The sequence below is a fragment of the Periplaneta americana genome, chromosome 14, assembly GCF_040183065.1.
Source record: "Periplaneta americana isolate PAMFEO1 chromosome 14, P.americana_PAMFEO1_priV1, whole genome shotgun sequence".
In the NCBI taxonomy this organism is placed as follows: domain Eukaryota; kingdom Metazoa; phylum Arthropoda; class Insecta; order Blattodea; family Blattidae; genus Periplaneta; species Periplaneta americana.
The window spans coordinates 70,286,463-70,301,756 of record NC_091130.1 but is presented as its reverse complement, the minus strand read 5'-3'; the positions used below and the strand labels follow the sequence as shown (position 1 = coordinate 70,301,756).

Sequence of the window (15,294 nt, the reverse complement as noted above, 5' to 3'; positions counted from 1 at the left end):
ACAGAGAATATTTGAAAGTATGGTACTATATAGTTTTTCAGTTGTACTGACATCTAAAAGCTCACTGGGTCTGTGTAACACTCGAAAATTTCGCATACCATGCTTGCTCAGTGTGGCCACCACCTTGTCTATTGTACACGCTAGTGACACCATTAATCTCTTATATACATTTTACTTTTCTGACATTTCAAACGAATCACTTTGTAGTTTAACAATGAACAGTCGTTTCATTTAATAAACATTTTTTTCAGTTTGATTTGTTAAATTTAAGGTAATTTTAATGGTCATTTTTAAGCATTTTTGAGTCATCAAACTCTTGAGCCTGTTTGTAACTATAGATCAGCAATGGTCAAGTGAATTGTTATTAATTGCACATGTGACTGAATTTTTTTTACCATTCCACCTTCCTGTCTTCCTACTATGACTTAATTTCAACAACACAACAATGGAACAACATACATGATCATGAGGAGTCATCACAACATAGCAAAAACAGAAATGTCATGTGAAGAGTAAAAGTATCATACTTTCTCATTACGTTACAATAACAAGGGAAATATTAATGCCCTCATGTCGAAACTTAACCTCAAAATGCACACAAAGATATCCACAACATATTATTTTATAACATGAGCTTCTCATAATACTGCTATTATCCATCCAGTTCAGAATGTCAACAAATGCACATATTGTGACGTCCCATGATTGGTCATCTATTGCAGCACACCTCTCATTGTAAAGCAATAAAGGCTGATATATTTTATATTTCACCAATAACTTTTTGTTTTTAAACATCAGTAAATAATGTTATGAAGTAATAAAAACTATGTTAAATAAATCATTATACTATAATATTTAAAATATATTTTTTATTACATCATTCGTAAGCCACCACTCATTAACCAACACATTCAATGGCCACCACTAGAATGATGTCATTCGGAAGGAAATGTATCACAGTCTATCCCACAAAGTAATTTAAAGACTTTTTTTTTCTTGTTGTACTGTTTCTCATTAAAGAAGGGAGGATTTCGTCTATAAATGGGGTTATGAACTCATTAGCTTTATTTAGCTTATTAATATTAATATTATGGATTTATTAATTTGTCCTACAGAATAATCCACTAATATTAATTGTCAACATTGCGGAGATTATTCTGTAGGACAAATTAATAAATCCATAATATTCTCATAGCTAGCAGTGCATCATAACTGCAGAATCCCGGCCAATAAGTCATTCAACTGAGTGCGCTCCTAGTATAATGGCAGTCGACATTAGACATATACGTCAACATATATGCCTAACTTGGAGTCAGGCCACAAAGGGAAACACTGAAGGAGGAATATTCGATCCAGTGCTATGGATTGAATTCGGCATAGCTCAGTGGTCGGAGCGCTTGGTACGTAGAACCAAGGACCCAGGTTCGATCTCCGGCACCAGAGCGAATTTTTCTCCTCAAATATTAAATATTAATTTATTTAGCTTACTTTTCTAATATAATGTATTTTATTAAATATATTTTGGTGTTTAGTCAACTGATACCACATCAGCATCCATACATACCATTACACTGATTTGTTTTACATGGCTGTTCCCATCCTTTACCACAGGTTCCAATTGAGTGCAGGTGGGTGAGATCGAAACTTGAAATCTTTAGCACAATATGCTTGCCGGACATATCGTGTGATTTTAACCACATAACTATGGATCCTAACAAGTGTTGAGGTGTTAACACGTATAAAAGTATCTAAGTGGTGAGAGCAAAAGTGGCACTATTCACATCAGCAAAGGGCTTAAATGCATTCAATACACGCATCTGCTCATTCTATTTTAAGAGGTAGTTCAATTCTTTTTAATTTTTCTGAATCTGAAAACTTTACAACGTGATGAGTTCGTTAATTTGTTAGCATTATTGTACCATGACTTCCAGACACTGTGACTTTATGATCCATTAGTCTGCTTATTGTAAGTTTAGCGTAGCGGAACACAATTAACTTCTCAGATCTCCACAGGCTTGTTATGTGTTTTATATTACACAATTTATGTAAAAATATCTGTATTTAAAATGGACAGAATAAGAAAGTTCTTAACAAATGTTTACTGTTCATCACATGCTTCAGTTTGTTACCATTGCTTACTACTTGTTCTAAAATAGCTTATTTTATGGTGACACTGATGTTAGCTTTCCATTCTATAATATTTTTATCTTCTCTTTTCCTTTATCTAAATACTTGGTCACATAAACTAACAAGAGCAGCATGAACGTAAAATACTTTTAGGCCTAGGAATTCGCTGCATTGACCAAACAAGTTACCTTTGAAGCAATGTTATTGTACAGGTTTTTGTTGATGTAGTGGCATGTCACCAGTTTCATTCTGAATCTTGTCAGATTCTCACTCATCTCAAAGTAATTTTACAACCGTACTCACAAAAATACATTCATTTCCTACCTGAACACAGAACTCTTCTGGGCTTGTTAAGAAGACCAACTGAATAATCTTTGTATCTCCAACTCGAAGAGCTGCTTCAGGAATAGAACTCTGAATTTCCTTCTGCTCATCACCACTATTCCATTCCTCTTCAGTGCCTTCCCAAGTGTTGTTCGACTTGTTATCCTAAACAGAAACAACAAAACTGAACTCTATATCATATGATGACGAGAAATATTGTATTCATCCACTGCAATAGTTGAACTTACCTTATATTGGTGATTCTTCTGATAACTATCACCTCTTCCAGACTGCTCACGATCAGCTGCCAAACAAAGTCATTTATATCAATACATATAGAGAGATAATCGAATGAACTTTCTTTCTGCATACAGGTATTTTCCTCATTGGATGCAAATACAAAGCAGTGACAGACATTACTGTTCTTCTACTGAATTTTTATATTAAATTACAGACCTTAATTTATGATACTTTAGATAAAATAACATAATTGATGCATGCTATTTAATTGAACAAAAAATCATAGATAAACAAAAGTTTCAATATATTTTATATTTACTTAAGTCATTAATATTCCCTACAAAAATTTAAAATGAGGGCATACAGTATTACTTATTTTTCTGGTACTTCTTTATTCTTTGAATAAAACTAGTTATGTTAACTGTAATAGTATTTTGATAGACAGATGTCGAAGTTATATGTACAGCTTGATTCAGGGATCTTGGTCCCTCCAAAAAGTAAGTAGATAGGCTAAGAGCAAATTACTCATCACTACTGGCGGACTGGGTCACACAGGTCAGGCCGCGCAGTCATAACACCGAACACTTCCTCCTTATCACATTGCAGTACACTCCGCCTTAAAAACACAATATTCTTCCACTCGTCCCATTACTAACAACTACGTCTGTTGACCAAACAATGTCATGATGACATATTTTCTTGACATGAGTGTCCTCAGCTACGAGCATAGACATTATTTTCATTCTTCCTTTTCCCCTCTTATGCACATTTGTGATTAAATTTCTTTCTTATGATGGAACACACAGCTAGCTCACTAGCCAAACAACCAAGGACAGGGGCCAATAACATTGGTTGTACATTATAAATTTACAGCAAAACCTCAATTCATCACTTTTTAGGGAACAAACAAAAACTATAACATGAGGAAATGATAATACCGGGATACCATAAAAAATTACCATACTTAGGCTTGTAATAGACGCAACAGAGTTATGAACGCATCTCACTGTTCACTAGACAATTTAAGGGAGAAACACCCACATAATCGATGTATTTAATTTTTAATTAAAATATAAAATCATAATGGACATGTCTCGTAACATTTTATTCTCGTTTGTAAAAGAGTCAATTAGATACTTGCTTAGGGTATACAATGAACAACAGAATTATTATTTATTGATTACACTAAAAGCACCTTTAATAGATCACTATACACGCTATTTTTTGCAGAATAAAATTGTGTTTAGCTTTCATTTCGTGCACATTTTACATCTGAATTACACAATGAATTTCAGATGAGGTAACAGAAAGATGGAGTTTTATCACTTCCCACATCATTGTACCAAGTCATGCGTGTGACCAGGATGATGTATATGCTAGAAATTAATTCGCAATTCCTTATGAGACACTGATAATTTTAAACAGAAATGAAATATGTTAAAAACATGAACCTAGATTAGTGATACATTAAGAATGCAGATATGTGTTGCTACAAATACATTCTCATAAAATTAATACTACTGTTTAAAGAATATGGGCTTCCATTAGTTCATACTGTTGCATTACATGCAACTACAGGGACATCATTTTATTTTTACTAATATTTCTAATATTAACCTGACTATACCTTTGGATTAACAGTTGAGAACACTGTTTGCCACCCCCTTCCACGACTGGAGTTCGATGATAGACTATTGGCGTAAAATACAAACAAATCACCTGTCTAGGTATAGGAGGGAAGAAAAGTAGTTCATCCATTTACGTAAAGTAGGAAATATCGCGACTTTGAGTTTGATAATTTTCATTAGGTTTTTCTTTAATCAAAATACAGTATTGCATTAACAATAACGGTTTTTACTCACGAACTGAGCTATCCATTCGGACTTATTCATTATGCAGTGTATATTATACTGTCTACAGCACATTAGCGTACAATATAGAGAATGAAGTTAAATTGAAAAATAATCATAATATGGATATTTAAACACAATTTTGAAAATGGTGGCCATTCATTCCAATACAGGCTTCAGTTCTTTTTTTTTTTTTTGCATATTATCGCACTATAGACTATTGTACTTCATTCTAATTACCAGTTTCGTCATTTGTACCAGTAACTCGCGTTGAAATAATTCTGTACCGGTACCTACTCTATAAAAGAGTACTTTACGTACTGTAAATTCAATCTTCACTTCTGCCCGATCCAAAAAAATAAAATTACTCAGACATACTGTCGTCCACACCTGTGGAGTAAAGGTTAGCGCGTCTGGTCGCGAAACCAGGTGGCCCGGTTCAATTCCCGGTAGGGGCAAGTTACCTGGTTGAGGTTTTTCCCGAGGTTTTCCCTCAACCCAATATGAGCAAATGCTGGGTAACTTTCGGTGTTGGACCCCGGACTCATTTCACCGGCATTATCACCTTCATCTCATTCAGATGCTAAATAACCTAACCTGTTGATAAAGCATCGTAAAATAACCTACTAAAATAAAAAATTAAATGAAAGCTATCTACTGTCCGTCCAAGTGGTTTTGTCGCAGGTTCATAGAAAGGAAGGAAATCACGTGACAGTTAATTAACGAGGCGCTTTTATTTAAGTTATTTTAAACAGTTGTATAATATTACAAAGACGTCTACTTCCTAACAGAAATGAATCTTTTCAAAAAAGAGTTAAGACAGCCCAGCTACTGCTCTTCACAGAACGGCGAGCAGAAGCAGGTGGAGGAAATCGTGATGTGGCGTAGGCAAACGGACAGTACCTGTGTGAAAATATGATTCAATATTGAAAGCTCTTTCGTCACTGGAAAACGCAAACATATTTCTGGAACGTACTATACTCACGAACTCAGTACTGTTCGTGTTTACTATGACCGTAAGACAACTTTGACTGTATATGCTTGATTCTGTGTGGAGAACGGTTGGAAGTATATTAGTAGAGGGGGTGGGAGTGAAGTACATTAAAAAAAACTCAGGTACAATAAAAAATGAAGTAAAAATAAAATGATGTCCCTGTAGAACCTGCATCACAAATTAAGCCTATACCATATTGCATGAAAATATTGCATATTGTCTAGCTCTTTAGTAACCCTACAATCTCTCCTGTACGTGTCTAATCATATAAACATGTACTGATCATAAACACTTGCTACTGTGGAGATTGGCGTCTGTGTTGTAGCACAGTCGACTCTAAACAACTCACAGCATTAAGACAAACATATTTAGGTAAGATGACTGTGTAATACATTCCATAACAATATCACGTGTTTATAAACCTACACAGCATTCTTGTGTGAAAAAACCGGGCTAATCAATAAGTTACTATAAAATATAATTTCTTTTCAGAATCTAATGCCTGTCTTCATAGCACAGATCATACACGTAGTAACTAATTTTCGTATTTACAGACTACACGGTACCAAACGCATGTTGAGAGTTCGCATGCTGCACTAAAATGATGAATCACTACGTATCATGGCAGTGTAAGGGCGGTTTTCCACCAAACGGATAAAACAGAAACGCATGTATTTCGCAACACAACTACGACAGTTTATAAGACATATTGTGAAGTCAAGTTGGTAGCAACTGTTATGTTTAGTTCTCTGAGTTTCATTTGAAAGTGGTCAGAGTTTCATTTGTTTTCACCAAACGGACAAAACAGAAACAAAACAGACATTTATTTCGTTCACAACACATATTCCACTATATACAAAACATGTTGGAAATTCGAGTTGGTGGGGACTATTCGTATTCTATTTTCGGAGTCCTGATAGAAGGCGGTAAACATCAATCAAGTTTCACATTCATTTAGAAACTGTCGATGTAGTGGAAATAGGCTGTTGTGAGGCCAGACGTAGTGGAGTCAAAATAACTGAAAAAAGGAAAATTTTAACTATAGAAGAAGTTATCAATTTAACTGAGGCTTTTCGAGAACATCCTATTGAAGGCAAAAGGCATTAATTACAAGAATCAAATTAGAAAGCAGATTCATACGAAGAAATCGCCATCATATTGTACATAATGACAAATGAAATTGAGAAAAAAAAAAAACATAATTTCCCAATACCAGAGTGAAAAACGAAATTATAATAAAATTTAAAAATCAGGTGCTGGCAAAGTGATTAGATTTCCATGCAATGACCTTCCTACATGACAAAAACAAAGTTAGAAAAGGAATACAAATTGGTGTGGAATTCAAGGTAAATTTATGTTTATGGGTGTATCTATTACTGAAATTATTGATATTTTGAACAACAGTTAATATAGGTTACAAAATTAAAGTATAGTCAGCTCTAGATATAGTGAACTCGGTTATAGTGAACATTCGGCTATAGCGAACCTAAATCATTGGTCCCAATCTGCATATTTCTGTTTATAGTGAACCCTTGCTTCGGTTATAGTGAACCTAAAACTTTAACTTCCACAAGAAAATGTAATTTTAATATTGCCAAAATGGTTATTTAGGAAACCCTTTCTCCTATAACTTCCTAGAATATGTTTAGAACAAAATCTCAAATCTCAAACCCTCACTTCGGTTATAGTGAACCTAAAACTTACTTCCCCAAGAAAATGTAATTTTAATATGGCCAAAATGGTAATCTAGGAAACCCTTTCTCCTATAACTTCCTAGAATATGTTTAGAACAAAATCTCGAATCTTCTACTCCTTAAAGTGCATTGAAAGACAAAGAATTTGTTCAGCTTCCTGGACAGCTTGAAACTTCTTAAAGAGAATACTGTATGCAGTGAGGGATAAAGGAAGGATTAATTAGTTCTGACTCCTTTAAAAGAGGTTATTAGAAGAATAGGAAGAGAAAGTGTTTTCTTTTGTAAAAGGGAGTAGAGCGATGACCAATGGGTAAATACAACAAGGATTACAATATAATGATCCTCAACCCTTCCTTCTGCATCTTTGTAAAAGTGAATCCAGGAAAATTCCAAGGCCGAGTACATAGTAGCATACCTCTAGTGGGAAGAGGTGCGAAATCGGTCAGTGCCTACTACCTACATGGCCAGATTAGATTGCAGTTTCGAACTGTGAACATCAGGATGTTGAGGCATGAAGTGTTTAAGTTGGAAGACAAAGCGAACATTAGTACTCATATTGAACGTGGTCTGTCCCAAATGGGCATTAATACTGTATGTATAGCAAAGTCAGTAGTATAAAAACAGACACTTCGGTTTTAATGAACCTCGGATATAGTGAACGAAATATGCTGGTCCGCAGAGGTTCACTATAACAGGAATTGACTGTATAAATAAATATTTAGGCATACTGTAATGTCAAGGTACTTGCTCCACATCTGATATTATAGAGACATATTCATTGCAGTTGTCCCTAATCCCTTTTGCTTCTTGTAATGGTTTTCTTGGCACACGCCTGAGAGGTCAATGAGTGACATGGTTGAGGATCATTTCTCCATGATCCCGCAGTTAGACTACCACTGTCTAAATCTTCCATATCAAATGTTCCTGGTGATGTGTAATTTATTTTTAATCCTAATTCTACGCAAATAATTGTGTAGTAAACACAGGTCTGGACAATTTTCTCAGCTTTCTCCGTCTCTAGTATCATAAGTTTACGAACCATTTGGAAAATAGATGCGAATATCCCGATTAAATTTTCTACTACTCTCTGCGCTCTGCTAGTATGATAAATATAATTGTATCCTTTGCCTTGATCCACATTTCAGGTGCCACAGGTATAGTTTCATTATACTTCATGATAAGGGAAAATCGTCTGCCTAAAGGACATATGGTAGTACAGCATTGTCTCTTCCAGGAAGGGGTGACATTGGTGGTACATTAAACATATGGTTATCCAGTGCTTTTCCAAATCTGGTACTCTAGAACACTTCTCCATCTGATATGCGACCTTGGCAACCAATATAGACATAAATAAAATTGTAGTCAGCATCACTTTGGTGTAACAATAATCATACTCCAACATCTGCAACCACAATGGAAAAGATGTCATCTGAACTCTCTAAAACTAAGGTGTGCAAAATCGGTGGCACAGATATTTTGCAATGGGCCATGCAATCTTCATATGAAGATGTATAAAAAAAATCAACGAAATGAAATAAAATAATTTCTTTTGTCAGATACGAAGAATAAAGGTTTACTTTGCCTTTTTCGTATAGGATTTTTTAATCAAATTAAAATATTTTCTATTGTTAGGTATGATGAATACAGTTTTTTTAAAATAAAAAATAGAGTATTTTCGTTTTTCACATTGGCTATAAAGAGTACATTTTGCTTTGACATCTTATATAGATTTTTTAATTAAAGATATCTTCTTTTTTGTCAGGTATAAACATTAAAATTTTGGTTTGTCTTCTTGTATACATCTTTTTGTACGCAATAAAAATATTGTCAGGTATGAGGAATAAAGTTTTGGTTTACCTTCTTGTATAAGAATTTTTTTCCAAGAATAAAAGTACTGTCAGGTATGATTAATAAAGTTTTGGTTTGTCTTTTTCTAAAAGTTCTTTTGTATGCAATAAAATTGTTGGGTATGAAGAATTCATTTTTTTTTGTATTATTTCATAAACTTGTTTAACAAATATAATGAGTCTTGGATTTGACTTTGTAATTACCTTTGTATACTCCATTAGATTTTCGCACAAGGCACTGTATACTTTAGGCAAAATTCTTGATGTAGAAGAAACGATTACTAGGAACAAATACGTTAGACTTTGACAGCTAATTCCAGTAGCAACAAATCTCAAAGTTATTGCTTAACGGTCTTTAAAAGAAATATCATCTTCATAATTTGTATTTCGCTTGCAAATCTTACTGCCAATTAGATTTATTAGGTTTTCAAAGTCATTACTAGACATTATGAAATTGTGAAACGAGGATTGTGGTTTCCCATGCAATTTAATATCTTTTCCTAGCACTTTAAAAATTGTTCTTGTTCAATTTCAATACCTAGACAAAAGCGACCTCACCCAATATCTCGGTTTACTTTACGTGTTTCTTTCGTGTATTTTTTATATAATGCAATATAAACCACCCAAAAGCAAGAATAAACAAATCGTCTTCACTGAACATTTTGCTCTACAATGTATCTCTCCAGTGGAAACAACTGACAATCTCAAGACCGAAACCTGTACTTCTAGTTGAAATAGCATATTCGATTGTTTTTATTTTGTTCTATTGATGTTTTCAAAATTCGGAAACAAAAAAGTGACTCGACTAGTCCATCTGGTGGAAAACAGCCCTAATACATATTGGACTTCTCCGCGAAATTTGATACAGTCTTAAGATCACAATCTTCTGCATCATCTTGCTTCAATGTTGATAATAGAAAGCAAAAATTTCACCCTTTCAAAGTAAAATAGAACTATCCATGCGGGGAAATAGTGTGGTGAAATCGTGATTTCTCAATGATCGATATGATAAAACGACAGTTTGAGAATGATGGAACCAGGAAAAAATAGTGTTAATTATATGGGACTATTTCCGTGACCAAAAAAGGGGATGAAAAAAGCGTGAAAACAAAAATAACAGAAACGATGCATCAAGGTTCCACAGTATTTGAAATAAATGCCAGTATGCTATTTTACAGATATTTTTCCATAGCATCACAATCTTATCACTCTCTTCTCTATATACAAGATTTCATTTTACGAATAAATGAAAACTGGACTCCAACTGACAAATCAGAATTTTCAGATAAATAAAAAGAAAAATATACGCATAACGAAATAACTAAACATTTAAGATCTTACAGATTACAAAGGAAATCAATCTGATATAAGATTTACTCCGAGTTTCTGAACATAGAATAAAACAACACTATTATGAACCACTGGTTACAAAAATAAAAATCAATCTATCTTCATAGGTAAGACCAACTCTCAGACAATCTCACATTCAGAACAGATTGATAAGTCTAATCTGTAAAGTAGAAGTGTAAAAAGTAATGCAAAATGGAACAAGAAGAAGTAAAAACATATTGTTACCTCGAGGTTTATATCCTCTAGGGCCTGTAAATGTATCTTCATTCCTGTTACTCTTCCACTTGTTATTTCCATCACCTCCTTTGCGAGAATCATCATTATCGTCCCGCCATTTGTTTGAGCCTGTAAAAGTATCTTCATTCCTGTTACTATTCCACTTGTTACTTCCATCACCACCTTTGTGAGAATCATCATTCTCGTCCTGCCATCTGTTTCTTTTCCCACCAGTGTCTTCATTTTCATTCCATTTCTTCCTTCGTCCCCCACCATCATCAGAGTTCCAGCGGTTTCCACCACCTCTACTACCAGTGTCTTCACCACGGTTCCAAGGTTTCTTTTTAAATTCTCCACCATCATAGCCTTCAACAATTACATTAATATATTATAAAACATCAACTTTACCACCATTCAGATATACAAAAAATATCATAGCATAAGAAATAAAGGAGATCAAAAAAAAAAACAATGACTGACTTATGGATTAAAATTGTTTACAATTTACATTACCAGTATTTTAAGTTTTTGTGTTATTATTATTATTATAATACTCTGTTCTAGTAGAACATATGCATGAATATCCTTAAAAAATCTTTTAAACATCATTTTTTCACAGCCATCCAATTTTTAACAAACAACAAGTTAAATTTCATACTGTGTCCGCTTCATTTTATTACAAGGTTGGTACTAGGCGGTAGCTCTCTATAATAAAGGTAACATTGTTATAATTTGAACGTGCTACAGCACCAAGCACAGGGATTATATTAAAGGACGAGTAAGAGGAGTGTGTCTTATATCGATGAAGATTTTGTTACTCTGACAGTGAAAAATTAGAAAAGGAAAAACTATTATGGATTTTTAAAAATATTCCAATCTAAATTTGTCACATTTTTTTAAGTTCAAATCTGGTAACACCACCCCTTGCATATGACCCTGACTTAGTGTGTGATTTAATGGTGGCTAGAAATAAGAGAATCCATGAAACCAGAATACAAAAGTTAAAAAGAGGCCATAATAAAGCTTTTAAGTAAGTCAAATTTTATCAAATTTGTAACCTGTTTTCTTATGTACGTGTTCAAATAGATCTTAAAATATTTGTGTTTTTGATGTGGAAGTGAGATAGGCTACTCCTATAGCATAGAATGCAGAGGCTGCTAGACCTTCAGCTGAGTGATGGCATCTTATCCACTTCAGATCAATACATAAAAATCCCCAATTAAATGTCACAAAGAGAACAAAATAGCATATCAACCTGAAAATATAGCAGAACAATAACTCTATTTTGTCTTTATTGAATTGACAAATTCAGTCACACAAAAGGATCTGATACAAGTTTATGAAAACAGAAGCTTTGCAGATTCATTTAAAGATATACATTGAGAATGATACTGATAAGTGACGAACTTCTAACTTCTTTACATAATAATGAAACAAAATGTTTGTAGTAACTTTATTAAATATAAACTCCAGGGAAAATAAAGATTTATTACCTGTTCCACCACCAGATGAGTTGTCCTGCCAATGTTTTCCTTTTCTTTCATCTTCACCTCGTGAATTCCATTTTCCATTTCCAATTCTATCATCATCTCCACGTGAATTCCATTTTCCAACTCCAGCTTTATCATCTTCACCTCGTGAATTCCATTTACCACCTCCAGACCTCTCATCTCCACGTGAATTCCATTTCCCACCACCAGGTTTTTCATCTTCTCCCCGCGAATTCCATTTTCCCCCTCCAGTTCTATCATCATCTAAACGTGAATTCCATTTCCCACCTTCTGGTTTTTCATCATCTCCCCGTGAATTCCATTTTCCCCCTCCAGTTCTATCATCATCTCCACGTGAATTCCATTTTCCGCCTCCAGATTTTTCATCTTCCCTCCGTGAATTCCATTTTCCACCTCCAGTTCTATCATCATCTCCACGTGAATTCCATTTTCCCCCTCCAGATTTTTCATCTTCCCTCCGTGAATTCCATTTTCCCCCTCCAGTTCTATCATCATCTCCACGTGAATTCCATTTCCCACCTTCAGGTTTTTCATCATCTCCCCGTGAATTCCATTTTCCCCCTCCAGTTCTATCATCATCTCCACGTGAATTCCATTTTCCACCTCCAGATTTTTCATCTTCTCCCCGTGAATTCCATTTACCACTCCTAGCTTTGTCTCCATCTCCTCGAGAACCCCACTTCCCACCAACACTCTTGTCTCCACTACCTTGCCTCCAGTTGTTGTCTTTGTTATGCCATGGTTTACCACCTCCATCTCGATCATCTTTCCTTGATCTATATTCGTTCTGGTTTTCATCATCTCTGCTAAAGAAAAAAAAAAAATATTGTAAAAATAAATTTCATGTAAAAGTATAAACTAAAGCAATACTCAATCCATGCTGAATTAACTATGTAAAAATATTGCATTCAACAGGTAAAATTATGAATTACAAAGATGAAAGATAAAATGTGCAAGTACTGTAATAAAATTCCCTGGAAGATTCTGTTATGTACCACCAAAATTGCAATAATTCCCCCCCCCCCTTTCTTTTTAGTGAATACTTGTATTGGACGTGAAAGGAGTTAAAACTAATCTTTATAAAATTTTAACAGTTTTGGGGTTAGAATTCAAAAAATTCGAATGAGAAAAAAAAAGCATCAAGATTCGAGTCGAGCTCTCGAACGTATGTCCCATTCCTACATCCTAGGTATTACATTATAATACTAAAAGAACCACTTAGTCCACTAAAAAAGAAACTTATAAAACATATTACAGTTTTACTTCTTAGCTATGCAACAGCCTACAAGCAGGCCATACAGCAATGGAGACATTCCCGGAAAAAATACAGCATACCTTTCAATAAAAGAAATCTCATTCGTACTTATAAGGCAAATCAACATGTTGTCAAGTCAATTGCAGTTCAATATCAGATAAAAGTTTTTGTAACTGAAGTACAAAAAAACAAGCCTATGAACTGCTGACAACCAGTTGCTGTAATTATGCTCAGAGTAGAATTCATGATACAGAGATATACATATGTTACGACTGCAATTATTTACAATAAATGTGCGAAAACAATATCACTGGAGATATTATTCGACCGAGACGAGTGGAGCTGCAGGCATAATGTGAACTATAGCAATGACCCTATAGGAATGCAGAAGCAGTACAAGTGGTGATGCGGGCTGCAGGACTCCACTGGCCTCAGTCGAGTAATAACAAGGATTTCGCAAGAAAGATTCTGATATTGCAATTCTCAACAAAACCAATGTATACAGAATTGTAAATAAAACCCGAAAAAAGAAATAACATGAGGTGTCAGTGGAAGTTATAAGGAGCTGGAAATCAAGCATTCATGCTCCTGATTTTACATCATGCAATTTGTTCCTGTCTGTGAGATATTTATAAATCCCTGGGATTGGCAGCGAGAATGGAGTTGAATAAATATTGTGATAGAAATTCCTTCATTAAGCTCCCAAAAACTCTTATAAGTAAATTCGAAAATTTTTAAAGGGGGAAACCATTATACCTATATGTAGATCAGTGGCGTAGCATCAGGGAAGTCAGGGTAAATACTGTCTATCCAAAATTCACGTAATAATTCGTGGTATCTGTTATATACTTGGCTCGGAAACATGACGGCCTCTCTTCTTGGAATTGGTAATCCCTCATAAACCCCCATCCTCTACTCAACCCCTAGCCGCGTGGCAGAAATACAATAGATCCCAGCATTGCCAAATATAGCAGTCATTGCCTCTTAGCTTTCACTCGTTAGTGTCTTTTCAGACATTTGTCGACGTGTTGTTTTATACCATTGTGCGCTTCAATATGTCTAATTTATTCCGGCCATGATTAATGAGTGTTGGAGATGATCCGCAGCCAGGCCTCCTGATACACCTGAAGATCCAGGACCATCACGACAAGAACAACAAATAACACCGTCGAAGAAAACAGAGTATCTTATTTGCAGAGGAGCGTAGCTAAGAAAACAAAGTGTTAAAATTGTGTCTAACGTTAGAAATTCTATCCATAAAGTAATCGAAAGTTCAGGCAGTTTAATAAGTATAAATCTTAATCACTTAACATCGGACGCAACCGGCGGAGTTGGATATATGGGCATAGAAATTAACAATTACGGTTCACCAACTAAAGAGAAAATAAACAAATTAAAACAGAATTCGGTAACATAGACGATTTTATACGTGATTTACTTCGCCGAACAGTATGTGAACAGTACGCGAAAGAGATATCGCCAACAGCAACACCGTCCTTAGCAACCTAAATAATGACATTATTCACAGCAGTGCTTAAAAGTTTTCTAACTTACAGCAGTGAATTAAATGTTTTTAAATCACACTCTACATGACAACCAACATATTAGCAATAGTAAAATGAATGTATATGAACTTCTTCGCCAACACATTACAAAGAAAAGCCCTACAATTTAAAATTAAATTTACATACCAGTAATGAATAAAATATTGTATAGCACACTAGAGTAAACAGATTTTATGTGTTCGTAGAAATTATCACCCAAGGCGAAGTAGATAAAATCTAACTTTACTCTTTTCTACTATACATTCTATAACTATTCAATGATCACAGTTTCAGAAAATTTTACCAGCGCAACATTCTTAATTAAGTACAAAATTCTGGAAC

General features: G+C 34.5%; 1 protein-coding gene across 5 annotated transcripts in view; it reads right to left on the bottom strand.

Annotated features, from left to right (window-relative positions):
* tud (tudor domain containing protein) overlaps window positions 1-15,294 on the bottom strand; it is an 80,195-nt gene that overhangs the window by 33,360 nt on the left and 31,541 nt on the right. For 3 of the 5 annotated variants that reach the window (XM_069845540.1, XM_069845542.1, XM_069845543.1), the window contains 4 exons: window positions 12,136-12,959; window positions 10,652-11,008; window positions 2,700-2,755; window positions 2,452-2,616 (listed from right to left, as the gene is read on the bottom strand). In XM_069845540.1, the coding sequence (XP_069701641.1) occupies window positions 2,452-2,616; window positions 2,700-2,755; window positions 10,652-11,008; window positions 12,136-12,959 (1,402 nt within the window). The remainder of the gene's footprint in view (window positions 1-2,451; window positions 2,617-2,699; window positions 2,756-10,651; window positions 11,009-12,135; window positions 12,960-15,294) is intronic. The other 2 variants (XM_069845541.1, XM_069845544.1) reach the window with 1 other exon arrangement.